The sequence below is a fragment of the Hyaena hyaena genome, unplaced genomic scaffold (assembly GCF_003009895.1).
Source record: "Hyaena hyaena isolate Hyena2069 unplaced genomic scaffold, ASM300989v1 scaffold_118, whole genome shotgun sequence".
NCBI classification, from domain to species: domain Eukaryota; kingdom Metazoa; phylum Chordata; class Mammalia; order Carnivora; family Hyaenidae; genus Hyaena; species Hyaena hyaena.
In genome coordinates, this window is record NW_024080751.1 from 1,497,851 (window position 1) to 1,522,389 (window position 24,539).

A 24,539-nucleotide genomic window follows, 5' to 3' on the forward strand; every position below is an offset into this window, starting at 1 on the left:
TTCTGGGGCTGCTGCGTTTCATGCGTGTTGACACCGCCCACGTGGCTTCCACCCGCCTGCATCGGTGCTGTCCCTCGGCCCTCGTGCCCAGGCCGGGGAGCAGCACGCACCCCACACACCCCTCGGGCCCCCGTGGCCACTCCCCAGTGCAGACGGCACCACCTCACCACTGCGTTCTGGAGCTTCTTAACCGGAAGCCCGCCGGCAGGTGTTTGTGCCACGGTGACGCAGCGTCCCCGCCTTGGCTGTGGGGTCTCCCCGGCAGCTTGGAAGCCTCTGTGTGTTGTATTTGCTGCGCAAAATACGGCCGCTGGAGCTGAGGGGGAGTCGTGGTGGAGTGGCCGCAGGGAGTGACGGGGCGGAGGGCAGAGGGGAGATAGCAGGGTGGCCCCCGAGGAGAGCTGAGAAGGACCCAGACCCCGCGGTCGAGGGCCGGCAGAACCAGGGCCCGGGTGCAGAGAGCAGGACTCGAGGCGGATGTTGGGGTTGTGGGGGGGCCCCACGTGCACGTCCGCATCCACGCCCGTACTCTGTCCACAGCACAGCGTCACCCTGGTGCCCGCGGAGACATTCAGCCTGGAGTTCGTGGAGCCCCGGGTCCGCTGCGTCAGCAGCCACGGTGCCTTCAAGCCCAGCAGGTGGTGGGGCTGGGAGGGGCCGGGGCGGCGGCGGGGGGCCCCGGACTGGCCCGCAGGGACTCACCCCCGCACCCCTCCAGTGCCACCTGCCTGCCATCCCGCTTCCCGAAGCCGCCCCAGCCCGTCGTGCTGCGGGACTGCCTGGTGCTGCCGCTGCCCCCCGGCCTGCCCCTGGCCCGCTCGCAGGACTTCACGCCTGGCGCGCTCCCACCAGGGCCCCGGCCCCGGCCCTCCACTGCCGTGGACCCCGACGTGGAGCCCACCCTGCTGCGCCACCCCCAGGTGAGGGCCCCGGCCGAGAGGACTGCGCCCCCCTCCCCGGCTCGCGCTCCTACCCCCACGCCCGCTCAGCGGAGCCTCTGCCTGCAGGCGACCGTGGTCTTCACCACCCACGTGCCCGCACTGGGCCGCTACGCCTTCCTGCTGCATGGCTACCAGCCGGCGCACCCCACCTTCACCGTGGAGGTCCTCGTCAGCGGGGGCCGAGTCTGGCAGGGTGAGTGGCTGTGGCGGGCGGTGGGGGCGGACCCCAGACGACCAGCCTGTCGGGCGTCTCCTGACACAGCCCCTGTGTGGTCGGACAGGCCTGTCCTGCTCCTTGTTCTCAAGTGAGGTGCCCAGGGTGCAGGGTGGGCGCAGCCCCAGCCTCCGGCCCCCTCCCTGGATTCTGCTCCTGATTCCCTTTGAGTTCAGGCTCAGCGTGTCACGTAGGCGGGTAACCCAGGGCTCCCTGTGGGACACCTGTCGACGGCCGTGTGTTCCTGCACGTGTGTCTGCTCTGTTTCCCTCGGCCGAGCTCAGGACCTGTGCCTACTGGGCCTCTGTGTGCGGCCACACCTGATTCACATAGCGCACGGGGGCCCGGCCAGACAGGCGTCACACGCGGCCACGCGGCCTAGTTGTGCATCACAGGTGCACACCCCTTGCTGGGCAGGGCACTGTCCGTGGGCATCTCTTCCTCCCTGAGGGCTCCAGCAGTGACCCCAGAATGAGGCCACGGGGCCACGGCTGGTCTGTGGGGTGTGTGACCCCAGAATAAGGCCACGGGGCCACGGCTGATCTGTGGGGTGTGGAGGGGTGCACCGACCTGCCTTTTCATCCCCCTCCAGGCCACGCCAACGCCAGCTTCTGCCCACACGGCTACGGCTGCCGCACCCTGGTGGTGTGTGAGGGCCAGGCCATCCTGGACGTGACCGACAGTGAGCTCACCGTGACTGTGCGCGTGCCTGAGGGCCGGTGGCTCTGGCTGGTGAGTCCTGAGGATGCCGTGTCTGTGTGCAGACGTCTTGGGGCCTGACGCGGGGCTAGCATCCTGGGTATGGATGTCCTGGACGCGCCACACCATTGGTCACTCGGGCAGGGTGTGTCTCTGTCTGCACTGGGCCAGCCGCATGCCAGGTGCCAAGGAGAGCAGACTCCAGGGACCGCCAGGCTGAGCTGCGAGGCCGGTGGAGGTGGGAGGGGTGTCCAAGAGCCAAGATGTTGCCTGCCTTCCCTCTGGAATCCTGCTGGTCAGGGCGGCCTTCCCAGAGGAGGCGGCCTAGAGGTCTGGAGAGGGAGGGCAAAGGCATGTCTGGCAGACAAGGATGGGAAGGGCACCAGGGGGCTGGGCACTTCTTTACCGCCGAGCCTCACGGCCCCAGGCTTCCATTAAGCCCCGGAAGGTGACCTCCCTTCTGAGCGGCCCACTGGGCACCCAACATGTGTCAGCCTTGCTGGGGTCCAGGGTTGGGGTGTGGTGCGGCCACTACTGTTGAGCTGCCTGGCTGGACCCTGGCCTGTCACAGAGCCCCCTGGCGACGTGCTGGTGCGGGCAGGCTCTGGTTCACTTCCCCAGCCTGGGTCCTCTCCTGGGCCCACGGGAAGGTGACCAGGCCCTGACGCTCTAGGAGTATGTGCTGCTGGTCCCCGAGGAGGCCTACAGCTCCAGCTACCTCCGAGAGGAGCCGCTGGACAAGTCCTATGACTTCATCAGCCAGTGTGCCAGCCAGGGCTACCACATCAGGTGGGCGGGGAGGCGGGCTGGGGCGGGGCTGGGGGCGGGGCTCTGGGTGGGGACTTGGCCTCACTCTGATTCTCACCCCAGCCCCACCAGCTCCTCCCAGTTCTGTCGTGATGCCGCCTCCTCTCTCTCTCTCTTCTACAACAACGGGGCTCGGCCTTGCGGCTGTCATGAAATGGGAGCCACCAGCCCCACTTGTGAGCCCTTTGGGGGCCAGTGTCCCTGCCGTGCCCATGTGATCGGCCGGGACTGCTCCCGATGTGCCACTGGCTACTGGGGCTTCCCCAACTGCAGGCGTGAGTAATCCAGCCCCCAGGGATGACGGCGATGGGACCCTAATCCTGAGGAGGCTTCCCCGTGAAAGGAAGTGTGGGTACAGTGGCCAGGAGGAAGTTCTAGAGCTCTGCCGCCCCCCCAACCCCCCTGCTGCAGGACCTCAGGCAGCCCGTGGCCTGGCTGTCAGTCCGGGGACCACACAGCAATCTGGGCAACTGACCGCATATCAGAGATGCTGCCTGGGCCTGGGGGCCTGGAGTTGGGCGAAACCAGGCCCAGGTGGGGTGGGGTGTCCTTGGGGCAGGAGCTCCAGCCTCTGATGGGGCAGAGGGTTCACCCCACCCGTGTCCCTGCTCTGCAGCCTGTGACTGCCGAGGCCCCCTGTGTGACGAGCTCACGGGCCACTGCCTCTGCCCGCCTCGCACCGTGCCACCCGCCTGCATCGTCTGCCAGCCTCAGTCCTTCGGCTGCCACCCCCTGGTTGGCTGCGAGGAGTGTAACTGTTCGGGCCCCGGCGTCCAGGAGCTCACGGACCCCACCTGTGACATGGACAGTGGCCAGTGCAAGTGAGCGGTGCAGTGGGGCTGTCACCACGGGCCGGGGTCAGTCCTGGGTCAGGGATGGCAGTGCCGCTGAGGGCGCTCTCTCCACGTCTGGGCAGGGGGAGGGTTACACCTTGGGGAGCCACTGCCTCAGGGGCCACCCGTGGTCTCAGTAAGCGTGGAGGGGAGGCCCGGCCAGCGTCTGCGCTCCCTCCGGCAGGTGCAGACCCCACGTGGCCGGGCGCCGCTGTGATACCTGTGCTCCTGGCTTCCACGGCTACCCCAGCTGTCTCCCCTGTGACTGCCATGAAGCGGGCTCCATGCCCAGCGTGTGCGACCCCATCACAGGCCAGTGCCACTGCAAGGTGAGGGGCCGGACGCCCAGCTGGGCTCCGCGGCCCGACGCCCCACCTCCTGTGTTGCTGCTGAAACTCCCCCTGGGGGCACTGGGGGAGTCACCCCCTCAGCAAGAGGGAACAGCGAGCCAGGGTGCTGGACCCCACAGCGCGTGACCGGCTGACCTGCCCTGTTCTGCCCCCAGGAGAACGTGCAGGGCCCAAGGTGTGACCAGTGCCGCCTGGGGACCTTCTCCCTGGACGCCGCCAACCCGAAAGGCTGCACCCGCTGCTTCTGCTTTGGGGCCACCGAGCGCTGTGGGAGCTCAGCCCACAGCCGCCGCGAGGTGTGCAGACACCAGGACCTGGGCCCGGGGCAGGACCACCTCCCAGAGGGGACGCGTGACCCCCAGCTGGCAGGCCCCGGTGCGGGACGGGCCCCGTGACACGTGAGGTGCTCACCCCGTGCCCCTCCCGTGTGCCCACAGCACGTGGACATGGAGGGCTGGACGCTGCTGAGCGGTGAGCGGCAGGTGGTGCCTCACGAGCGGCGGGCCGGGGCCGAGCTGCTCTACGCCAATCTGCGGCGCGGGCCCGAGGCCTTCCCGGAGCTGTACTGGCAGGCCCCGCCCTCCTACCTGGGGGACAAGGTGAGCGGGCAAGGCCGGCCCTGGGGACGGCACTGAGGGCGCCCGGGAGCCTGGGGGAGGACAGCAGGGATGCCGGCCACGTCCAGGGCGGGGTGGGGGCTCTGAGGGCGCCTGAGGCCTTGCCCAGCCCCATCGCTGCCGACCCTGGGCCCGTGGTCGGGGTCTGGCCGGGTCACGTCTGTCTGTCCCGCCTCCAGGTGTCATCCTATGGCGGGACCCTCCGCTACGAGCTTCACTCGGAGCCCCAGCGGGGAGACGTGTTCATCCCCATGGAAAGCAGGCCGGACGTAGTGCTGCAGGTACTCGGACGGGGCGGATGCGGCTGCTGCGCGGGCTGGCGGGCAGCACGGCCGCAGGCCCTCATCTGCCCACGCGCCTCCCCAGGGCAATCAGATGAGCATCGTGTTCCTGGAGCCGGCGTACCCGGCACCCGGCCACGTCCACCGTGGGCAGCTGCAGCTGGTGGAGGTGAGCAGAGCTGGTCCGGGCACGCGGGGGCGACCTGGATCCCAGCACGACCCAGCGGGGGCCCGGGGGCCTGAGGCTGCCGTGCCCGCTCTCCAGGACGGAAGACGGGCCTGGGAGCGGGAGCTCGTCCCCTCCCCTGCGCACGTCACCGCTGCTGCTCTGGCCGCCTGTGTAGGGCGCTCCCGGCCACGTGCTGGCCCTCGAGGCCCTGACCCCCCGCTGCTGAGCAGCTGCTGGGACGCCAGTGGCCCTGCGGGTCCGTCTGCCTTTTGTCGCCTGCGTCCACCTCTCTTCCCAGCTCGTGGCATCTAAGGTGTCTTTGGCTGAACAGAAATGCAGATGTTTAATGTACTCAAAGTTCTCAGCTTTTCATGTGCAATTAGCGTTTTCGTGTTCCTTTAAGCGTCAGTCTCTCTGGAATCAGAAAGCACCCACCCAGGTTTTGTTTTAAAGTTTAAAGTGTGTCCTGTGTGGTTGAATTCTCACGTTTGGAGTCGGTTTCTGTGCACGGCGGGAGGTGGGGTTCAAGTGCTGGTCTCCCCACGGGTGGCGGGCCGGTCTGGCCCCGAAGTCACCCGTCCTGCCCCCTGAGCGTCGTCTCGGCCCACAGGGGAACTTCCGGCACATGGAGACCCACAGCGCCGTGTCCCGCGAGGAGCTCATGATGGTGCTGGCGGGCCTGGAGCAGCTGCACATCCGCGCCCTCTTCTCCCAGACCTCCTCGGCCGTCTCCCTGCGCAGGGTGGCGCTGGAGGTGGCCGGCGAGGTGGGCGGGGGGCCTCCAGCCAGCAACGTGGAGCTGTGCATGTGCCCTGCCAACTACCTCGGGGACTCCTGCCAGGTGAGGGGGGCGGGCAGCCCGCTCTGTCTGCCCCATTCCCCCCCCGCCCGCCAGCTTGTCTGCCCGCGCCTGCCCCCGTCACCTGTGGCCCTGCCTGCCCTCCGTGCACACGCTGCTCCCTACGCCTTCTCCGTCCACACCCGCCCTCCTCCCCCTCCCCTTCACGCGTCCGTCCACCCGCTCATCTGTCCGAGGGGTCTGCCACTGAGCACCCACCCGCTCAGAAGAGGTATCTGGAGGAGGAAGAGGCGGCCCAGCCCACGTTGGGGGGCTGCTCACCGGAGTCGGCATCCATACGGCTTTGGGGGTCTGACTTCGTGTCTCCAGCCAGCCAGGGCCAGGGTTCCCGAGGGTCGGAGCACGTGGTCCCTGGTCTGCCCTCGGGTCGGCCCTGCTTTCTTTCCTGACCACTTACGCCCCTGCCCCCAGGATTGTGCCCCTGGCTACTACCGGGATGTCAAAGGTCTCTTCTTGGGTCGCTGTGTCCCCTGTCAGTGCCACGGCCATTCAGACCGCTGCCTCCCTGGCTCGGGTGTCTGCGTGGTGAGTAGGGCCCAGCAGAGACACAGAGCGGGGGGGGCCAGGGCCCTGGGTCAGCACTGACGGATACACCGGGGTGCGGGAGGAGGGAGGTGTCCTGGGTGGGCCCCCGGCTGGCCTCGGGCCCGGAGTGTGCAGCACGCTGGCGGGAGAGCTGACCGGACCCTGCAGGGGAGACGCAGAGCCTCGCCGCCAGCGCCCCCACCTGGCCCTTCTGCCCCAGGGCTGCCAGCACAACACGCAGGGGCGCCGCTGCGAGCACTGCCAGGCCGGCTTCGTGCGCAGTGGGGCTGAGGACCCGGCGGCCCCCTGTGTCAGCTGCCCCTGCCCCCTCGCCGTGCCTTCCAACAAGTAAGCGGTGCCAGCCTGTCCCGGGTCCCGAAGGGCGGCTGGTGGCGTGGCCCCTACAGCCCCGGTGAGGCAGGTCACCGTCCCCCACCCGGTTGGGTCAGCACTGCCGTCTGGAGGCCGGGATGGCTGAGGCGGGCTTTCGAGGTGGGGGCCCCCGGTGGGTGTGCAGCTGTCACAGGACCCCCTGCGTCTCCACAGCTTTGCCGTGGGCTGCGTCCTGCGAGGTGGCCGCACACAGTGTCTATGCAAACCTGGCTATGCGGGCCCCTCCTGCGAGCGGTGAGTGGGGTGTGCAGGCCAGAGGGTGTGGGGGCGGGGGCTGCGGGGGCATGTGGGGGGGGCTTGCAGGGGGAGGTGGCGTGTGCAGGTGTGTGTGCAGGTGTGTGTGCAGGTGGGCGGAGGGACACAGTCCGCTAACCCCAGCCCCTCCCCCAGGTGCGCCCCGGGCTTCTTTGGTAACCCTATGGTGCTGGGCAGCTCGTGCCAGCCCTGCGACTGCAGCGGCAACGGTGACCCCAACCTGCTCTTCAGCGACTGTGACCCCCTGACTGGTGCCTGCCGTAGCTGCCTGCGCCACACCGCCGGGCCCCGCTGCGAGAGCTGCGCCCCCGGCTTCTATGGCAACGCCCTGGTGCCCGGCAACTGCACCCGTAGGCGCTGGCGCTCCGCTGGGGGCCTTGGGGGCGAGCTGTGGGGGAGGGAGGGGGCAGGCCGTGGTGTGGTCCCCCCGGGATGGAGGAGGGGGCGGCGGGGCAGAGCGAGGGGCTCAGGGCTCTTGCTGTGGCACCCCTTCTGCAGGGTGTGACTGCTCCCCATGCGGGACAGAGACCTGCGACCCCCACAGCGGGCACTGTGTGTGCAAGCCAGGCGTGACGGGGCCACTCTGTGACCGGTGCCAGGTAGGGCTGCCGCCGAGGGAGGGGCCTGCGGCTGTGGGCGGGGCCTCCTAGCTGGAGCCGGCAGTAAGGGCCGTCTGTGCCGCAGGAAGGATACTTCGGGTTCCAGAGCTGTGGGGGCTGCCGCCCGTGTGCCTGTGGACCAGCCGCCGAGGGCTCTGAGTGCCACCCCCAGAGTGGGCAGTGCCACTGCCAGCCAGGGGTGGGAGGGCCCCAGTGCCGTGAATGTGCCCCGGGCCACTGGGGGCGCCCTGAGGAGGGCTGCAGGCGTGAGTACCAGCAGGCGGGGTACTGTAGGGTGGCCAGCACCCCGGGGACCTCTGCCAGCGCTTACCCTGCCTCTCCACACCTAGGCTGCCAGTGCCCGGGGGGCCACTGTGACCTACACACCGGCCGCTGCACCTGCCCCCCCGGGCTCAGTGGGGAGCGCTGTGACACGTGCAGCCACCAGCACCAGGTGCTGATCCCCGGCGGGCCCGGCAACCGCGGCGTCCACTGTGAAGGTGCGCCCCGTGCCCTAGCCCCGCTCCCTGCAGCCAGCCCCGTCCCCGGGTCCTCCCCGTCTACCTGTGGGCACGCGGGTCCCGGCCCTCAGGGTCTGTCAGTCCCTGTGCTGCTGTGACCCCGGCGCGCTCTCGGTTTTCTAAGGGATCCCTGGACTTCGTGCTGACTCGCTGCTTCCTTTCTGGCCCCTAAGTGCTGGGCTCCCCAGCTGCCCCTTCCACCCTGGCCTTGCACCGACCTCCTGGCACCTGTCTGGTTCCCTACTCCCGTTCTGAGCCCGTTCTGAGCCCGTGCTGGCCTTTCAGCTGGTCCTGTGAGCTCCCTACTCCCCTCCGCCCCCACTAACCACGGCGCCTTCAGCGCAGCTCAGCTTTCCTGCGCCAGCTCTGCGGTCCTCGGCTGACGGGGCCCCCCCACCCCGCCCCCTGGTTCCTTCCCCGGCCCCGCACCGACCCCCGTGCCGTGCCGCCCGCAGTGTGTGACCGCTGTGTGGTCCTGCTTCTGGACGACCTGGAGCGGGCCGCCGCCCTCCTCCCTGCCGTCCGGGAACTGTTGCAGGGGGTCAGCGCCAGCTCGATGGCCTGGGCCCAGCTGCACAGGCTGAACGCCTCCGTCGCCGACCTGCAGGTAGGCCTCGGTCCGGCCCCCCAGCCCCCCCCCCCCAGCGTGCGGGGCCTCACCTTCTCTCCTCCCCAGAGCCAGCTCCGGAGCCCCCCAGGTCCCCGCCACGAGGCAGAACGGCAGCTGGATGCCCTGGAACAACAGAGCTTGAGCCTCGGACAGGACACACAGGGGCTGGACGGCCAGGCAGGACCCTGGGGAGCCCCTGCCTGGGAGGCCCCTCCCCCAAAGCTCCCGGGGTGCTCCTCCCCTGGAAAACCCCTTCCCACAGTAGAACACACCTCCAGCGATCCTCTCCCAGGGCCCCAGACTGTCCGCTCTCCCCTGAGGCCCCACCCTGTATCCTGACGGGATGCCGTGTCCGCAGGCCTCGAGAGCCCTCGCCCGGGCTAGGCAGCTGCTGGACAGCACCGAGGCGGCGTCGGGCCGGGCGCAGACACTGCTGGCGTCCATCAGGGCTGTGGACCGCATCCTGAGCGGTAGGAGTGAGCCCAGCGGGGCAGGGAATGGTGGGCAGGCAGCATGGTGCGCAGGGTCAGAGCGGGGAGGGCTGCCTCCAGGGGCTTGGTGCTGAAGGGCCCGTGGGGTTGGCCGTGTAGACCGGGCGATGGTGCCGCAGCCGAGCAAGTGGCAGGTGTGGCCGGAGAGGAGCGGGCAGGTGGATGCTGTGGGGCGTGCCGGCACCCTCTCTGGGGATGCTGGGCCCCCCTCCAGCGGTACCCCGTTTCCTGGGAAGACTTGCTGGCAGATGCCTTAATTACAAACAGATCTGTTGCCAAAAGAAGAGACTGGGGGGAGCAGGCCAGGCCCAGGGGTCAGGGAGGAAGTGAAATTTCAGCCCAGTGCTGACCTCAAGGAGCTGGCCGGGCGAGGAAGGCAGGGGACGGGCTGAACAGATGGGCAGCATGGTTTGGGGTGGGGGTGGGGAGGTCCGGTGGCCTAGCAGCCGAGCACAGCCGTGGCTGGGAGCCAGGGTCTTGCGGGTCATCCCGGAGGGTTCTGGGAAATGCGCTGGTGTCTGAGCGTGCTCGGGGGGCCTAGTGGGCAGAGGCCGGCCTGGGCAGCAGGCTGGACCTGACGACCCCCACCCTCACCCCTGTAGAGCTGGAGTCCCAGACAGGTCACCTGTTCCCGGCCAATGTCTCCACCCCGTCGGGCGAGCTCGTGCGCCGGACGCTGGCTGAGGTGGAGCGTCTGCTTGGGGAGATGCGGGCCCGCGACCTGGGTGCCCCGAGAGCAGCAGCTGAGGCTGAGCTGGGCAAGGCCCAGAGACGTGAGTGGTGTTGGCCCTGGAGGGGCAGGGACGGGGAGAGACTGGGCCAGGAGCCCCAGGGGTAAGGTCGGCAAGGAATGGCTGAGATCGGCTTGAGATGGAGCAGATGGGGGCTGGGCAGGTGCCAGGTAGGCACCTGGGATGCAGAGTTACCGCCCACACGACTGTCCCCGTTCGCGGCCTTGGCCAGTGCTGGCCCGTGTGCAGGGACGACTGACCAGCCACTGGGAGCAGAACCAGGCGCTGGCCCAGCGCGCCCAAGAGCAGCTGGCCCAGCACGAGGCTGGCCTCATGGACCTTCGAGCGGCCCTGAACCGGGCGGTGGGCACCACTCGGCAGGCAGAGGAGCTCAACAGCCAAAACCAGGAGCGCCTGGAGGAGGCCCTGGTGAGGGGCCCTCCCTGCCCCCCTCCCGCTCACCCTCCTGCCCTGCAGCCTCCCCGCTGACCTCACATCTCTGTCCCCCGTACCCTCTCCTTCCCCACGGCCTCCAGCGACGGAAGGAGGAGCTGTCCAGTGACAGCGCCACTCTGAGCGCCACTCTGCAGGCGGCCTGGAGCGTCCTGGCCCGGCTCTCTGGGCTCCTGCGCGGCATGGACCAGGCCCGGGAGGTGAGTGCTGCCCTCCTGGGGGCACCCAGGCAGGTTCGGGTGGGACTGTGCGTGCAGGGCACGGCCTCTGGGTTCCCACCTCTGGGGAGGGCCAGCAGGGGTTCCGGCTGAGGGTCCCGTTTAGCCCTCCCCACCCCCCAGGAGTACGAGCACCTGGCCGCCAAGCTGGATGGGGCCCGGACGCCGCTGCTCGAGAAGATGCGGGCCTTCTCCCCAGCCAACAGCAAGGTGCACTTGGTGGAGGCCGCCGAGGCCCATGCTCAGCAGCTGGCCCTGCTGGCCCTCAACCTGAGCAGGTGCGGGGCCCGAAGGGTGCCTTGGGCTCACAGCCGGTCTTTCCTGGGGCACGGCGAGTCTGGGGGGACCCTCGGGGAGGCTGTTGTCCCCCACAAGGCCCAGGCAGAAGCCGCAGCCCCAACTGGCTGCAAGGAACAAGGAAGGCACAGCCAGCAGGGAGCAGGGCAGGGTTGGGGCGGGGCTGGGGCAGCCGGCCTGGCAGGTGGGGGGGCAGGAGGGCCTGCGGGTGCCCACCGCCCCCCCCCACACCCGGTGTCCCGCTCCTGCCCCCACACAGCATTATCCAAGGAGTCAACCAGGACCGCCTCACCCAGCGGGCCATCGAGGCCGCTAACGCCTACAGCAGCATTCTCCAAGCGGTGCAGGCCGCGGAGGGCACCGCTGGCCGGGCGCTGCAGCAGGCGAGCCACACATGGACGGTGAGGCCCTGAACCCCCTCTCCACAGCCCTGCCCCCCACCCGGCACCAGCTCCTGCCAGGCACGTGTGAACCGCGTCCCGTCCCCGTGTCTGCAGACGGTGGTGCAGCGCGGCCTGGAGCCCCGAGCCCGCGCGCTGCTGGCCAATGGCAGTGCCCTGGTGGAGGCCGTCCTCGGGGAGCAGCAGAGGCTGGGCCGCGGTGGGTACCGGGGCGGGGAGTGGGGGGGGCCTGGACTCCGCTCACCTTTGTGGGGGGGTCGTAGGTGATGGCGTGAGTGGGGGGAGGGCTGCCTGTGTGGGAATCCTGCTTACCGTCCAAGGGCCACCACCCACCCTGACCTTGTGACGGGCCCGGGAAGGGTCTTTCCTGCTGTCCTGACTTGGGGGCCGTGTGCACACCAGCCTGTGGTGTAAAAGAGGCAGGAACACCCCTCTGCCACGAGAACCTTGCGGTGCTGGCAGCCTAGGGGCGGTGGCCCCGCTTTTCTGAGGTTCTGTCCCTTAACGTACGAGATGGGGAGAGACACAAGGGACCGGGAGGCTGCCTTGAGCCCACCGCTCCAGCGCCTGCCTAAGCCGGAGGCCTTCGTGTCCCGACGCCCCCACCTGTGCGCATCGGCCTGGCGCCATCCTTCCTGGTCAGGCAGGCGGGGCGGGAGGGGCCTGCATGCCAGGAGTGGGGGAGGGGGTGCCCCGGGGGCTGAGGCTGCCTTCCGCCACAGTGCGGGCTACCCTCCAGGGCACAAGGACCCCACTCCGAGATGCCCAGGCCAAGAAGGAGCAGCTGGCAGCCCGAGTCAGGGAGATCCAGGCCATGTTGGCCGTGGACACAGGTAGGTTGGCCCCGTCCTCGCCCTCCGCTTGGCCCAGGGTGAGCAGACCCCTCCCCCACGTGGGCGGCGTGCCGGTCAGTGCTGCCCAGTGGACTCTGCCGGGGGACACATCTCCACTCGGGCGGCCCCAGCCCTGGGAACCTGCCTCTCTGGTCAGGGGACCACACAAAGTAGCTCCCAGGAGTGAGTGACAACGGGAAGGGAACAGGAAGTGCTCTGGAGAGAAAGGGAAGTGGGTGGCGGCATGGGGGGAGTGTGCAGCAGGGACATTTCACCCCCAGAGGCGTGGGGCATTGGGCAGGACCAAGGGAGGGCACCGGCGGTCAGAGGGCAGCAGGGGCGGGTGGAGCGAGGTGGGCAGCATGGCCGGAGCCAAGGACGCAGGCAGGGCCTCTGGGCAGGGAGTGATGTGCCCCACCCAGGTCCGACCGTGCGGCTGCCCACTTGAGGGTAGAACGTGTCAGCAGGCTTGGAAATGGGGGCCGTCCCAGGCAGGGCCCTGGGACAGATGACGGTGGCCACGGTGGCCACGGGGAGCGGGCATCAGGGTGACCGGGCTGTGGCCTGAGAAGCAGGCGTAGAAGGAACCGTCTGGTAGAGGCCGGGACCGAGCGGTGCTTCCAGCGCCTGTTCGCGTGAGCTCCGTGGGGGGCAGGCATCCCTGTCGGGGGGGGCCGGTGGTCCCCCCAGGGGGTGGTCCTCGCCTGCGTCCCTCTGAGCTCGCCTGCCCGCCGCCCACCACAGACGAGACGAGCAAAAAGATCGCTCATGCCAAAGCCGTGGCCGCGGAAGCCCAGGCCACGGCCGCCAGAGTGCAGGCCCGGGTTCAGGACATGCAGCAGAGCGCCGCGCGGTGGCAGGGCCAGTACGGGGGCCTGCGGAGCCAGGATCTGGACCAGGCGGTCCTGGACGCGGGCCGCTCAGGTGGGCCCCTGGGGAGCAGTGCCCCTGATGGGGGGGGGGGCGCCCGGGGGCACATGAGGCAGAGGGTCCTCCCTCTGCTCCCCGCAGTGACCACCCTGGAGAAGACGCTGCCACAGCTGCTGGCCAAGCTGAGCCTCCTGGAGAACCGCGGGGTGCACAACGCCAGCCTGGCCCTGTCCACCAGCATCGGCCGCGTGCGGGAGCTCATCGCCCAAGCCCGGGGGGCTGCCAACAAGGTGGGCGCCAGGGCCGGGGAGAGTGGGCACCCAGGGGGCCAGACAGCGGACGCTGAAGAGCCACGTACCCCCTGTAGGTCAAGGTACCCATGAAGTTCAGTGGGCGCTCGGGGGTGGAGCTGCGGGCACCTCGGGACCTCTCCGACCTCGCCGCCTACACCGCTCTCAAGTTCTACCTCCAGACTCCAAAGCCGGCGTCCGGCCAGGTCACCGGGGACCGCTTCGTGCTGTACATGGGCAGCCGCCAGGTACCCGGCGGGCACGGCGGGCTGGGCGGGGCCAGGCACCGGGCCGGAGCAGGGGTGCTGTGCCGAGTCCCCCCTCCTGCTGAGTCTCCCACCGCCGTAGGCTGTTGGCGACTACATGGGCGTGGCTTTGCGCAACCAGAAGGTGCACTGGGTGTACCGCCTGGGGGAGTCCAGACCTGCCACCCTGAGCGTGGATGAGGACATCGGGGAGCAGTTTGCCGCTGTCAGCATTGACAGGTGGGTGGCCGGGCCCCCTGTGCTCCACACCCCCACCCGGCGGGGCCCACTCCTCACCTCGCCCTCCGCCCACAGAATCCTCCAGTACGGCCACATGTCCGTCACGGTGGAGAAGCAGATGATCCACGAGACCAAAGGTGACACGGTGGCCCCTGGGGACCAGGGGCTGCTCAACCTGCAGCCTGACGACTTCGTCTTCTACGTGGGGGGCTACCCCAGCAACTTCACGGTGAGCCCGGGCTTGTGCTCGCGTCACGGCGGGTCCTGCTCCGTGTCTGGCTGCCGTCCCTCGTGCTGCACTGAGCACCCTGACTTGGGTCCGTCCCGGGCAAGGGGCGCCCTGACTGTGCCGTGTGCCCACAGCCCCCCGAGCCCCTCCGCTTTCCCGGCTACCTTGGCTGCATTGAGATGGACACGCTCAACGAGGAGGTGTTCAGTCTCTATAACTTCGAGGAGACCTTCCAGCTGGACACGGCCGTGGACAAGCCATGTGCCCGGTACGTGCAGCCGGGGCCTGGCCCTCGCCCGGACTCGGCCTGCTCTTGGCTGACCCCTGTGACCTCTGACCTGCAGCTCCAAGGCGATCGGGGACCCCTGGCTCACTGACGGCTCCTACCTGGACGGCTCGGGCTTCGCGCGCATCAGCGTGGGGACTCAGATCGGCCAGACCAAGCGCTTCGAGCAGGAGCTCCGGCTCGTGTCCTCCCACGGGATCATCTTCTTCATGCAGCACCAGGCACGCCCGAGGCCGGCCCCAGGCCACACGCCCCGCCCGCCCGCCCCTGCGCCCCCTCCCCGGCCCGCAGCCCCGTTCCCTCCCCCCCGTACGGACTCTGCTCCCCCCCACTCCATGCTGCCCCTGCCCCTCCTCCCCAGCCCCGACCCCGTACTGACCCTGCCCATACCCCACCCCCCAGGACCAGTTCCTGTGCCTGGCAGTGCGGGAGGGCAACCTCACCCTCCTCTACGACTTCGGCACGGGCCTGCGGGAGGCCCAACCACAGCACGACCTGGCGCACAAGCTGCAGGCCCTGACCTCGGCCAGCAAGGCAGTAAGGCCGGGGGAGAGCAGGCGGGGGGCTCCCCCTGGGCGGGAGGGCCGGGGGGGCGCGGGGCTCCCCCTGAAGCCCCCTGCACGTGGCACTTCACAGATCCAGGTGTTCCTGCTGACGGACAGCCACGGCCACAAGCGCGTGCTGGTGCGCGTGGAGAGGAGCACCGTGTTCAGCGTGGACCAGGACAGCGCGCTGGAGCGGGCCGACGCCTACTACCTGGGGGGCGTGCCGCCTGACCAGCTGCCCCCCAGGTGAGCACGTGGTGCCAGGGCGGGCGGGGCCCCCAGCCGGGCGGTCACCCTAACGCCCCTGCCTCTCAGCCTGCGGCAGCTCTTCCCCTCCGGAGGCTCCATCCGCGGCTGCATCAAGGGCATCAAGGCTCTGGGCAAGTACGTGGATCTCAAGAGGCTGAACACGACGGGCGTGAGCGTGGGGTGCACGGCCGACTTGCTGGTGAGCCTGCCCCCCGCCCTGGCCGGCTGCACCCTCTCCGGGCCTGTGTCCTGGGCCCTCACCGTCACCATCACCTGCCCTCCCCTAGATTCAACGGGCCATGACTTTCCACGGCAATGGCTTCCTGTCCCTGGAGTTCTCTGATGTGGAACCCATCACCAGCTACGTCTACTCTGGATTTGGCTTCCGCAGCACCCAGGACAGCGGTCTGCTCTACCATCGGGGAGCCGAGGTGTGCCGGCCCCCGCTCCCCGAGGCGGCCGCATGGGGCTCGGGTGGCTGCGGGGCGGGAGGCATGCCCTGGCCTGGCCCACTGACCTGGCTGCTGTCCCCAGGATGAGCTATGCCAGGTGTCCCTGCAGCAGGGCCGCGTGACCCTCCGGCTGTTGAGGACAGAGGTGCAAACTCGAGACAGCTTTGCTGATGGTGCCCCCCATTATGTCACCTTCTACAGCAATGACTCAGGGTGAGCCCAGCCCCCGGGGCCTCTGGCTGCGGCGTCCAGGGACAGGGTGGCGGCAGGGCCGTGTGCAGGACAGGGCGGGAGCGCGCTGCTGTCCCCTGCAGGGTCTGGCTCTATGTGGATGACCAGCTTCAGCAGATGAAGCCCTACGAAGGGCCGACCCCCGCACCCGATTCCCAGCGCCCCCAAGCCGGCGAGCTGTCCTTGGGAGGCAGGCCGGAGACCAGCAACTTCTTCAGTGGCTGCATCAGCAACGTCTTTTTGCTGCGGTGAGCCTCCAGCGGGGGTCATGGGGGCCGGCACCCATCCCCCCGACCTGGCCCTGATGCTGAGCGCACTGCCCCCCTCAGGGTCGTGGAGCCGCAGCGCGTGTTAGACCTGCAGCAGTACTCCAAAAGCGTCAACGTGACCTCAGACTGCGTCCCCGCACCACGTGCCCAGACCCTGGGACAGGCACCTCAAGGACAGCGGGCTGCAGCACTGCGGCAGGTAGGGAGCTGGGAGGGCAGCTTGAGGCAGAGCTGGGGACGGTCGGAGGATGGCCCCCCCACATTCCTGCGATCCATCTGAACCCCCCCACCCCAGGCTCCCCGACGCAGCCGCCACCCCCCCCAGGACCATGGCTGCACGCCACCCCGGCCCCTGAGGACCATCCGGGACGCCTACCAGTTTGGGGGTCCCCTGTCCAGTCACCTAGAGTTTGCCCACGTCCCGGCCGCCCCTGGGAACTGGTAAGTGGGGGCCAGGCGGGGTGGGTTTGGAGGGGCCGCACGGGCTGACGGCCCTGCTTGGCTTCCAGGTCCCAAGTCTCGATGCTGGTCCGCCCCCGCGCCCCTCGAGGCCTCCTGCTCCTTGCCACCCCTCTCACGGCCAGCAGCCCCTCCCTGTTCCTCCTCCTGAGCCACGGACACTTTGTCGCTCAGACAGAAGGCCCTGGGCCCCAGCTCCGCGTCCAGAGCCACCAGCGTTCACGGCCCGGCCGGTGGCACACGGTGAGGATGCGCTGACAGGGGACACGGGCAGGGCCCTGGGCGCTCCCACCCTGACGTGCCCCTTCCTGCTCCCAGGTGTCTGTGCGATGGGGAAAGACTCGGCTCCGGCTGGTGATGGATGGGGTCCAGGCCCAGGCCCAGGCGCAGCCCCGCCAGCGCCTGGAGACAGGGAGCCCCCAGCCCCGAACTCTCTTTGTGGGGGGCCTTCCAGCCAGTAACTTCAGCTCCGGGCTCCCGGTGAGAAGCCCCCCCCCCCCCACCCCGCGAACCACCTGGCTCCACTCGGCCACCTGAACGCCCCTCCCTGGCCCCCGGGCCGCTCCCCGACAGCAGCCCGTCTGTGCCCCACAGGCGGCTGTGGGCAGCTCCGGCTTCAGTGGCTGCGTGAGGAGACTGAGGCTGGATGGGCGGCCTCTGCGGCCCCCCGCGCGGGCGGTCGGGGTCACGCCGTGCTTCTCAGGCCGCCTGGAGAAGGGCCTGTTCTTCGCAGAGAGCGGGGGAGTCGTCACTGCAGGTCTGGAGGGCGCAGGTGCGGCCCGGGCCCCTGGGACGGGAGTGGGGGGCCGGCCAGCCCTGCCCCCCTCACAGCCCCTCCCCACAGCCCCCCTGGGGGCCGCCCTGCCTGCTGTGAGCCTGGAGCTGGAGGTGCGGCCTCAGGGGGCCTCGGGCCTCATCTTGCACCTGGGCGGGGTCCACGCACCCCCCTACCTGCAGCTGCAGCTGCGAGAGAAGCAGGTAGGTGGGCGGGGGCCGCTGCTGCAGGGAGGGGCTGGGCCTAGCGAGGCCCTCCTGACTCGCCCTCCCCACCCCAGGTCCTGCTGTGGGCGGACGACGGTGCGGGGGAGTTCTCCACGTGGGTGACGTGCCCTGCAGCCCTGTGTGACGGGCGATGGCACCGCCTGGCAGGTGAGCGCCCAGGCGGGGCAGCTGCGGAACCCCCCCTCCTCACCCCCCCCCCCCGGCGGTCTCCGTGGCCAGCAGCCCCGGGCCCCTCCCAGCGCAGCCACAAGCACCCTGTGCCCACAGTGACCAAAGGCGGGAACGTGCTCCAGCTGACGGTGGACACGCGGAGCAACAGCACCCGAGGCCCCGCCGCGGCGGCCCCCTCGGACACCCTGGCCCCTCTGCACCTTGGGGGCCTGCCCGGTGAGTGTGGCCTGTCTGGGGGGTGCCCCACACTCACCCCACCTTCTGGTGATGGGGCAGCCGGGGAGACGGGCTCCTGGGGGTCGGTGGCGGGACCCTGGCCCCTGCTCCAATCTGTCCCCCCATCTCCCTCTGCACCCCCAGGGTCTGCGGACACACAGGCTGGGCCTACCTACCACGGCTGCATGAGGAACCTGGCAGTGAATGGGTCCCCCGTCACCTGGCCTCGCTCTGGGGGTGTTCAGGGGGCGGTGGGGGTCAGCGGCTGCCCGGCCACGTAGCGCCGCGGCCCCCCCCGGGGGCCCCGAGTCCACAGGAGGGCTGCCCCCGACGGGTGGGCTCCCGCCTCTCAGAGCCTCCAGGCCCCGCCTCGGCCAGTTCAGGTCAAGTTTGTGTCTACCTGGACTCCTCTAGGTTCTAGGAGTGAGGATTCTTCCTGGAAATGGTTTTTAAGTTATATCTCTTTAAACGAAAGGGTAAAATTCTGTAAACTGGGTTTTTTAATACATTTTCTCTTTCAGCTTTGTTGAGATTTTCCCTCCGATTTTTAATCACATGAGAAATCTGCCTGCTTCTTAAAAATTAAAAAATTGCTACTTCTGTTTAACGGAGCGTTGACTTTAATTGTGAAAGGGAAGCGCAGGGGTGGACGTCACCCCTGGACGCACTCGCAGGGGCGTTCCCCGCCCCCAACAGCCAAGGCTGGAGGGCGGCGCTCACACCGGGCCCCCTCCGGGCACACGGGAAGACCAGAGGTGGCAGGTAGAAGACCTTTATTTCTCAGCAAGCTGACGGGAGGCGGGCGCCGCGCCCCCGGGGCCGGAGGGACGTCAGTCTAAGCTCATGTCTTCCTCCTCATCCTTCTTCTCCTTCCCGTCGCCCTCCGGCGCGGGCCCGGCGCCGCTCTGCATGGCCTTGGCGAACGCCTCCACGTCTACAACGCATTGGGGCCCGTGAGGCGCTACTCCCGGATGCGGGCCCGGGGCTGCACGCCGGGGGGCACGGGGGCACTTACCGCCTTTGTTGGCAGCCTCCACGGCCTCGGCGGGCAGCCCGAACTGGCACATGAGGGGGCCCAGCTGCCCGGAGGCCAGCGCGGCACTGAACATGCCCAGGGCCTGCGAAAGAAAGCCAGACACCCCTGAGTACGCACTCGGTGAAAACACGGGGTGGGGGCGCAGGGAAGCTCGGTGACGGGGAGCTCTGCCCCTTGCACCGAGCACACGGCGTCTACCTGCTGGAACTGGGGCGAGGTCAGCGTGTTCTGGATCTCCTCCGCCGTCTGCGGCAGCGACTCCCCGGAGGGGAGGTAGGGCAGGAGGCGCTCCTGGACGTCGGCGTTGGCAAGGATGGGGGCCATGATCTCGGGCGTCAGAACACTGGCCAGGTCAACTAAGGCAGGAGCACGGAGCCATCAGCGGCTCGAGGCCGCCAAAGACCCGCGTAGGAAGCCAGCCGCGGATGCCGGGGCCGTGACATTGCTGGGTGCGGCAAGGTGAGGGGAACAGAGGCGACACACGTGCAGGGCAGCGGCTCAGCCCGGGGACGTGCTCAGCCCCGCGCCCTGGAAAGCCAGCCAGCGGGCAGGAAGGGGGCCGCGGGCACCTTCACCCCCCAGCCTGGAGCCGAGGAGCGCGCGTTACCTTGCTGGCCGCCTGCTGGCCCCGCCGGCACGTTCATAGTAGCTAGAATGCTCTGGAGGTCGCTCAGCTGGATGGGCTGGGTGGGGCTGGCTGCGGTGCTGGTTCCATTACCTGAACTGGGTGCGGGGCTCGGGCTGGTCACCGAGGCAGCTGCTGGAGCGGAAGGGGCGGGGGTGGCTCGGGTAGAAGAGGTGGTGGAGGACGGGGTGGCCGCTGCCGACTGGCTCCGCGAGCTGGGGGAGCGAGGGCAGCGATGGAGCGACACACACCCAGAGGTGCCCGCAGCAGCCCTGCCCCAGACGTCCCTGAACTCCTGGGACTCCCGGAAAAGTCTAGACCCTGAAAGGACCCTGCATGGGGATCTCTGTCCTTCGAACGAGGGGAAGCCTGTGGACACACCAGCGTGCTGGGCCGGGGCGCGGGGCTCACCTGGAGGAAGAGCTGCTCGCCGGAGGCCCTCCGCTCCCCAGTAAGCTGGCCAGGCCTGGCCCTGTCAGGGCCCCCAGCCCCCCTACAAGGGGCAGAGAGACACAAGCTCAGATGCTGCCCTCTCCCAGCCAAGCACCCTGCACAAAACCCAAGGGATGAGGGGAAAGCAGGGGCCACGGGGGGGCCGAGTAGCGACGGCCTCATGCCATCAGGCCCGGGCACTTCCGTCCCAGTCTGCAGAGGACGTGCTCAGCTCACGCTGAGGTGCAGCAAGCGCCACCCGGGCGTGCGAGACACACGGCCATCCTGCACAAGAGCGGGGGCGGTGGGGGACCAGAGGACCCCAGGCAGGACCCCCGCCCCAGCCAGCCGTGCTCCCCTGAAGCACAGGGGCCCTTCCCTGGGAACCAGCATGGGGAACACACGTTCAGAGATCACACGGAGCCAACAAGAAGCTTAAAGGAAAAACCGTTACCGCGAAGCGACCCTGACTACGGTGTGCGCGCCCAGCGCGGGCCGCGGGCTCACCCAGGCCTCCGAGGCCGGCGGGTCCGATGAGCTGCATGAGCTGGCTGTGACTCATGTTCCCCAGCAGGCTCTGCAGGCCGCCCTCGCCTGGAAGACAGGAGCTGCTCAGATTCAGGGCTGTTGCGGGGTTGACATCCATGGGACCCCGGGAAGGCTGGGGGACTCTGGCTGCACACTGGGACCCCTGCCCTCTGGCCGACGGGGCGGAGCTCAGACACCGCTGCTGCACTACCAGAAGGTGGGGTTGGGGACTGTCATGAACTGGGAGCCCTCCACGTCCCTTTACGACCACCAGCCTGCACCCTCAGGGGTCCAAGTCCTCGCCCTGTGCGCGGACATCCCAGCAGGTTCTGGGAGGTGACCGTTACCGCCCAGTGCAGAGAGCTCATGGCCGCCACTAGCGCCCGCCCCCAGCGCTCCAGGCATCGGCGGGTTGTTCAGGTACTCGTTGACCTTCCGGCAATGCTCCTCGTCCTGGTCCGTCTTGGGCTCCTGTGGGGGCGGGGGTTACACTGGAGCGGCAACAGGGCAGCCCGCCTGCCGCCGACGGGCTTACACACGCGGCAGGGGGGAGCTCGGGCAGGTGGCATTACCTGTGCACAGTCACACAGCACTGAGGACAGGGACGAAGTCCCACAGGATCGCCGGTGCTGTGGCAAAGCTGGTTCTCAGAGTGAGGACACCGAAGCGCTAAAAGCACCCCCTACACACCCAGCAATGCCTTCAGACCCTTCAGAATTGGACCCTTTACGAAACGGTCTAAGAACCACGCCTTCCGGTAACTTGGGTGAAGCCATTGAAAACACCCGGTTATGGCCCCACTGCACACAAGCGGCCCCAGCCGTGGCCTCTCAGGGTCACTGGGAGCTCAATAAAGAGGCTCTCAGGCACTCGCAGCCAGTGTCCCAAAGCGGCCCCAGGACCGTGAGACAAAGCAGCCACGACTCATCCGTCCTTCCCTGAGCGCGCGCTGCAGGCCTGCAGGGTGCTAGGGACACAGCGGCGGAAGGACAGAGTTCCTCACCCCCAAGGCAGAAGGAAGGGGGTAAGAGTGCAAAATTGGGAAGAACAAAAACAGTAGAGCTGGTGAAACAATTTCTTTTTTAATTATCATTATATATTTTTATTTTCGAGAGCGCGTGCCTGTGGTGGAGAGACGGGGAGCAGAGACAGAATCCCAAGCAGTCTGCCAACTAACAACTTTGGCCCAATGCGGGGCTCGAACCGACAGACCGTGAGATCATGACCTGAGCCCAAGTAGGACGCTTAACTGAGCCACCTGGGTGCCCCCTGGGGAAACAAGCCTGTGGCCCCATCTGTGTGCAGAAGTTTTACTGGTGGACGGCTGCACCCGTGCATGCATTTCTTGTCTACAGCGGCTTCACGCGCCTTCGGGAGAGGCACAGCCTGTCTGGCCCAGAGAGAGGAAAACCTTTTCTGCCTCGCTCTAGAAAGTGGCGGGGGGAGGGCAGTAGGCTTAGCCTCTGGTGAAGGAAAGGGGCAACATCTGTCAAAAGTGCAAATGGGGGCAGCTGGGCGGAGCAGTCGGTAAAGTGCGGGGCTCTTGATGCCGGCTCAGGTCATGCTCTCACAGCTGAGGGTTCAAGCCCCGTTGTCGGGGTCCATTCTAAGTGTGGAGCCTGCTTGGGATTCTCTCCCTCCCTCCCCCCCCCACCCCCACCCCCCCGCTCCTCCCCTGCTCATGCATACACTTGCGGGCTCTCTCAAATTACTAAAAAGTCAAAAAACAAAAACTGCAAATGCACGTTTAACCACTTCTACCAAATCCACTTCTGAATTTTAACACCGACGTCACCCCCCCTCCCCAACGGGAAACCAGCCTGGTGTAAAATTAGTTTTTAACACACCACCTGCAACTAACGGGAGGTGCAAACAGGCCCGATGGCCGACAGGTGGGAGAAGGCCCAGCGCGGCTAAACCAACGGAGTGCCGGCTGCAGCCGTAGGCACCGGGCAGCCCTGCTACACTGGCCCCAGATACCCCAATGCACACAACTGAGGGGGGGGGAGGCAGGGCTCAGAAAAGCCTGGGAGAGAACACTCCGTTTCTGTGAAAGGAGAAAGCGGTCGACCTTGCTTCCGCCGTCTGTGCTCATGGCCGGGGGTGGGGGACGAGAGCATCACAGGCCGCATGGCCGTCGATGCATTAAGACCAGGCCCAGTCCAGAAGCCGCTCGGTGTGCCAGGGAGTTCGGGTCGTGAAAGGGCACCGGGAGCCCAGCCACAAGTGTGCACACTCTGCAAAAGGGCCCCTGCTCTGCTGCCTTCGGCGCTGGGAGCCACACAGAAATTCTCAGGTTCTGCAGCAGTGACACTGGGCCAGCACCGGCTCTAGCGCCGGCGGGCAGGCTTCCGCGCTGACCTGGGACGAGGAGAGACAGCACGCAAAGGCCACCTACCTGCATCCAGAAGAAGAGCCGTTTGGACCCTGCCTTAAACTTGAGCACGTAGACCCTCCCGCTGGGGCACTGCGGCACTCGCTTGAACTCACAGTCGTCGGGAAAGATGATCAAATCCTTCAGAGAGCCAGAGGGGAGGAATCAGCATCCTCACAGGGAAACACGGGCCCCACATCAAGGGAGGGAGGGGCAAGCCACCGAGCAGGGTCTCCACTGGGTGGCGAGGCCGGTGTCACAGACACCCCAACAAGCGCATGAGGGCCGGAGAGGGGCTCGGTGCTAAACAGGGAAGGAGGCTTTTCAGCTTTTCAAGGGCTCTGAACAGAGACGTCTAGGGAATGACATTCCCAGGTGGGTTGAAAGTGGATCTGCGCTGCCCTCAACAAGGACAGACCGCGCTGAACACAACGAGTGCCCGTGGAGCACAGTGTTTACGCGGCTCCCTATTCCAGACAAGGTGACGGGAGCCGCCTACAGAGCCGGCGGGGACCCCGACATCCGTGAGCAGCGCGCCCCCAAGAGTAACACGGCTGCTGTGTCCCCGGAACCAAGTGAGGGCGGCTACGCGACCTTCTGGAAAACCGGGCCGTCCTGAGGACCAGACACTTACGTCCTCCACGTTCCCGGAGGTCCTGTCTTTCCAGCAAAAATGAATGAGGGAGTCATCCGTCTGCTGAATGTACACGAGCCCTTTCCGTTTATCTGGGGTGACAGTAGTTCCTTTCAACGACATCTTTCCTGCGCGAAACTCCACCAAATACTTGTTGGAGGAGCCTCGGGAGCCTGGCACCAGGCTTGGAAACAGAGCGCCTGAAGTCGTCATCCTGGGGGAGCGACCAGCATGCAAACCCGATCAGTACCTGGAAGCCCCGCTTCCTCCTCCAATGGGACACGGGCGGGACACAGCGAAAGGCCGCCGCCAGGCCGGGAGAGAAGGGGCCCGCGGCGGCGCAGTCTCCCTGGAGCGCGGCCGCCGGGTCGGACGGCACCTGAGCCGGCGCAGCCAGCAGGTGCCGGGGCGCGCCCGCGGCTGCTTCTCAGGTTTCTCAACGATCGGAACGATCCAGTGCACTCCAACCGCGCCCCGCCTCCCGCCGAGACCCCCCCCCCCCGCCCCCAGCGCCACTTCTGCGGCCCGGGGCCCCGAACAAGTTCAACAACCAGCTGGGCAGAGACGGCGCCCACACCTCGGACGGAACCGAGACTCCGGCCGGGCTCCGCGGGGACACGCCCGTTAGGCTGTGGCTCGGCGGTCAGCCTTAGCAGAAACCAGCGCGGTGGGGGGCGGGGGGGGCGGGAGACGCGGCAAGCCCCAGGGCCGGGGTCGCACCGCCCCCGGCCGCCCCCGACCAGGCTCCTCCGCGCGGGACACACGGGCCCACCCCGACCTCGCGGCCCCCGCGTCGCGCGGGGCGGGTGGGCCGGCACGGCCGCCGCCGGCCTGAGAGCCCGCGGGCCCCACAGCCACCAACCCGCGCACGGCCCCCGGGCCTCCGCCGATCCGACCCCGGCTCCGGGACCCCAACGGCGCAGGCTCCGCCCCCGCAGCCGTCCCCGCCCCCCGGCGACCCCCTCACCTGGCCCGCGCTGCGACTCGGCCGCGAAGCGCCGTCCGGGCTCGCTCTTCCTCCTCAGCGCCTGCCGGGCCCCGCCGGAAGTTCTCTCTCGT

General features: G+C 68.2%; 2 protein-coding genes across 8 annotated transcripts in view; one reads left to right on the top strand and one right to left on the bottom strand.

Moving 5' to 3' along the window:
- The window catches only part of LAMA5 (laminin subunit alpha 5), a 47,529-nt gene extending 29,071 nt beyond the window's left edge, over positions 1 to 18,458 (top strand). Inside the window, exons 29-80 of one of the 6 annotated variants that reach the window (XM_039237010.1) lie at positions 541 to 638; positions 719 to 920; positions 1,008 to 1,134; positions 1,748 to 1,887; positions 2,528 to 2,643; positions 2,725 to 2,936; positions 3,278 to 3,482; positions 3,679 to 3,823; positions 4,000 to 4,140; positions 4,282 to 4,443; positions 4,641 to 4,742; positions 4,828 to 4,911; positions 5,522 to 5,752; positions 6,182 to 6,295; positions 6,516 to 6,643; positions 6,842 to 6,922; positions 7,079 to 7,293; positions 7,442 to 7,542; positions 7,628 to 7,808; positions 7,893 to 8,042; positions 8,519 to 8,670; positions 8,740 to 8,850; positions 9,032 to 9,143; positions 9,767 to 9,937; positions 10,128 to 10,324; positions 10,432 to 10,548; positions 10,690 to 10,844; positions 11,123 to 11,264; positions 11,361 to 11,463; positions 11,987 to 12,097; positions 12,842 to 13,021; positions 13,109 to 13,257; positions 13,335 to 13,505; positions 13,606 to 13,742; positions 13,818 to 13,971; positions 14,106 to 14,239; positions 14,316 to 14,478; positions 14,660 to 14,794; positions 14,894 to 15,048; positions 15,118 to 15,250; positions 15,339 to 15,482; positions 15,586 to 15,716; positions 15,818 to 15,982; positions 16,064 to 16,202; positions 16,299 to 16,444; positions 16,513 to 16,705; positions 16,781 to 16,942; positions 17,057 to 17,219; positions 17,307 to 17,440; positions 17,518 to 17,611; positions 17,732 to 17,851; positions 17,996 to 18,458. In XM_039237010.1, coding sequence (XP_039092941.1) covers positions 541 to 638; positions 719 to 920; positions 1,008 to 1,134; positions 1,748 to 1,887; positions 2,528 to 2,643; positions 2,725 to 2,936; positions 3,278 to 3,482; positions 3,679 to 3,823; positions 4,000 to 4,140; positions 4,282 to 4,443; positions 4,641 to 4,742; positions 4,828 to 4,911; positions 5,522 to 5,752; positions 6,182 to 6,295; positions 6,516 to 6,643; positions 6,842 to 6,922; positions 7,079 to 7,293; positions 7,442 to 7,542; positions 7,628 to 7,808; positions 7,893 to 8,042; positions 8,519 to 8,670; positions 8,740 to 8,850; positions 9,032 to 9,143; positions 9,767 to 9,937; positions 10,128 to 10,324; positions 10,432 to 10,548; positions 10,690 to 10,844; positions 11,123 to 11,264; positions 11,361 to 11,463; positions 11,987 to 12,097; positions 12,842 to 13,021; positions 13,109 to 13,257; positions 13,335 to 13,505; positions 13,606 to 13,742; positions 13,818 to 13,971; positions 14,106 to 14,239; positions 14,316 to 14,478; positions 14,660 to 14,794; positions 14,894 to 15,048; positions 15,118 to 15,250; positions 15,339 to 15,482; positions 15,586 to 15,716; positions 15,818 to 15,982; positions 16,064 to 16,202; positions 16,299 to 16,444; positions 16,513 to 16,705; positions 16,781 to 16,942; positions 17,057 to 17,219; positions 17,307 to 17,440; positions 17,518 to 17,611; positions 17,732 to 17,851; positions 17,996 to 18,132 — 7,545 coding nt within the window. In that variant the 3' untranslated portion in view covers positions 18,133 to 18,458. Of the gene's footprint in view, positions 1 to 540; positions 639 to 718; positions 921 to 1,007; positions 1,135 to 1,747; positions 1,888 to 2,527; positions 2,644 to 2,724; positions 2,937 to 3,277; positions 3,483 to 3,678; positions 3,824 to 3,999; positions 4,141 to 4,281; positions 4,444 to 4,640; positions 4,743 to 4,827; positions 4,912 to 5,521; positions 5,753 to 6,181; positions 6,296 to 6,515; positions 6,644 to 6,841; positions 6,923 to 7,078; positions 7,294 to 7,441; positions 7,543 to 7,627; positions 7,809 to 7,892; positions 8,043 to 8,518; positions 8,851 to 9,031; positions 9,144 to 9,766; positions 9,938 to 10,127; positions 10,325 to 10,431; positions 10,549 to 10,689; positions 10,845 to 11,122; positions 11,265 to 11,360; positions 11,464 to 11,986; positions 12,098 to 12,841; positions 13,022 to 13,108; positions 13,258 to 13,334; positions 13,506 to 13,605; positions 13,743 to 13,817; positions 13,972 to 14,105; positions 14,240 to 14,315; positions 14,479 to 14,659; positions 14,795 to 14,893; positions 15,049 to 15,117; positions 15,251 to 15,338; positions 15,483 to 15,585; positions 15,717 to 15,817; positions 15,983 to 16,063; positions 16,203 to 16,298; positions 16,445 to 16,512; positions 16,706 to 16,780; positions 16,943 to 17,056; positions 17,441 to 17,517; positions 17,612 to 17,731; positions 17,852 to 17,995 lie in introns of all 6 variants that reach the window. The other 5 variants (XM_039237008.1, XM_039237009.1, XM_039237007.1 and 2 more) reach the window with 5 other exon arrangements.
- On the bottom strand, positions 18,454 to 24,539 carry ADRM1 (adhesion regulating molecule 1). Of its 2 annotated transcripts, none has more exons than XM_039237012.1 (10): positions 24,448 to 24,539; positions 23,481 to 23,694; positions 22,871 to 22,987; positions 20,820 to 20,943; positions 20,452 to 20,538; positions 19,924 to 20,005; positions 19,495 to 19,727; positions 19,086 to 19,243; positions 18,867 to 18,969; positions 18,454 to 18,785 (listed from the first exon to the last, which is right to left on the bottom strand). In XM_039237012.1, exons 2-10 carry the CDS (start codon positions 23,691 to 23,693, stop codon positions 18,682 to 18,684), a joined length of 1,221 nt encoding a protein of 406 aa, XP_039092943.1. In that variant the 5' UTR covers position 23,694; positions 24,448 to 24,539; the 3' UTR covers positions 18,454 to 18,681. The 2 variants fall into 2 exon arrangements, with proteins under 2 accessions (XP_039092943.1, XP_039092945.1); XM_039237014.1 differs by lacking the exon at positions 24,448 to 24,539 and adding an exon at positions 24,058 to 24,146.

Bases quoted from the DNA above. Each gene is read 5' to 3' on its own strand.
- ADRM1 (XM_039237012.1), bottom strand. From the start codon at position 23,693: ATGACGACTTCAGGCGCTCTGTTTCCAAGCCTGGTGCCAGGCTCCCGA. The intron at 22,988-23,480 runs GTAAGTGTCTGG...GGCTCTCTGAAG, and splicing joins CCTCCGGGAACGTGGAGGAC to GATTTGATCATCTTTCCCGA. The intron at 20,539-20,819 runs GTAACGGTCACC...CCTGTCTTCCAG, and splicing joins TGAGCTCTCTGCACTGGGCG to GCGAGGGCGGCCTGCAGAGC.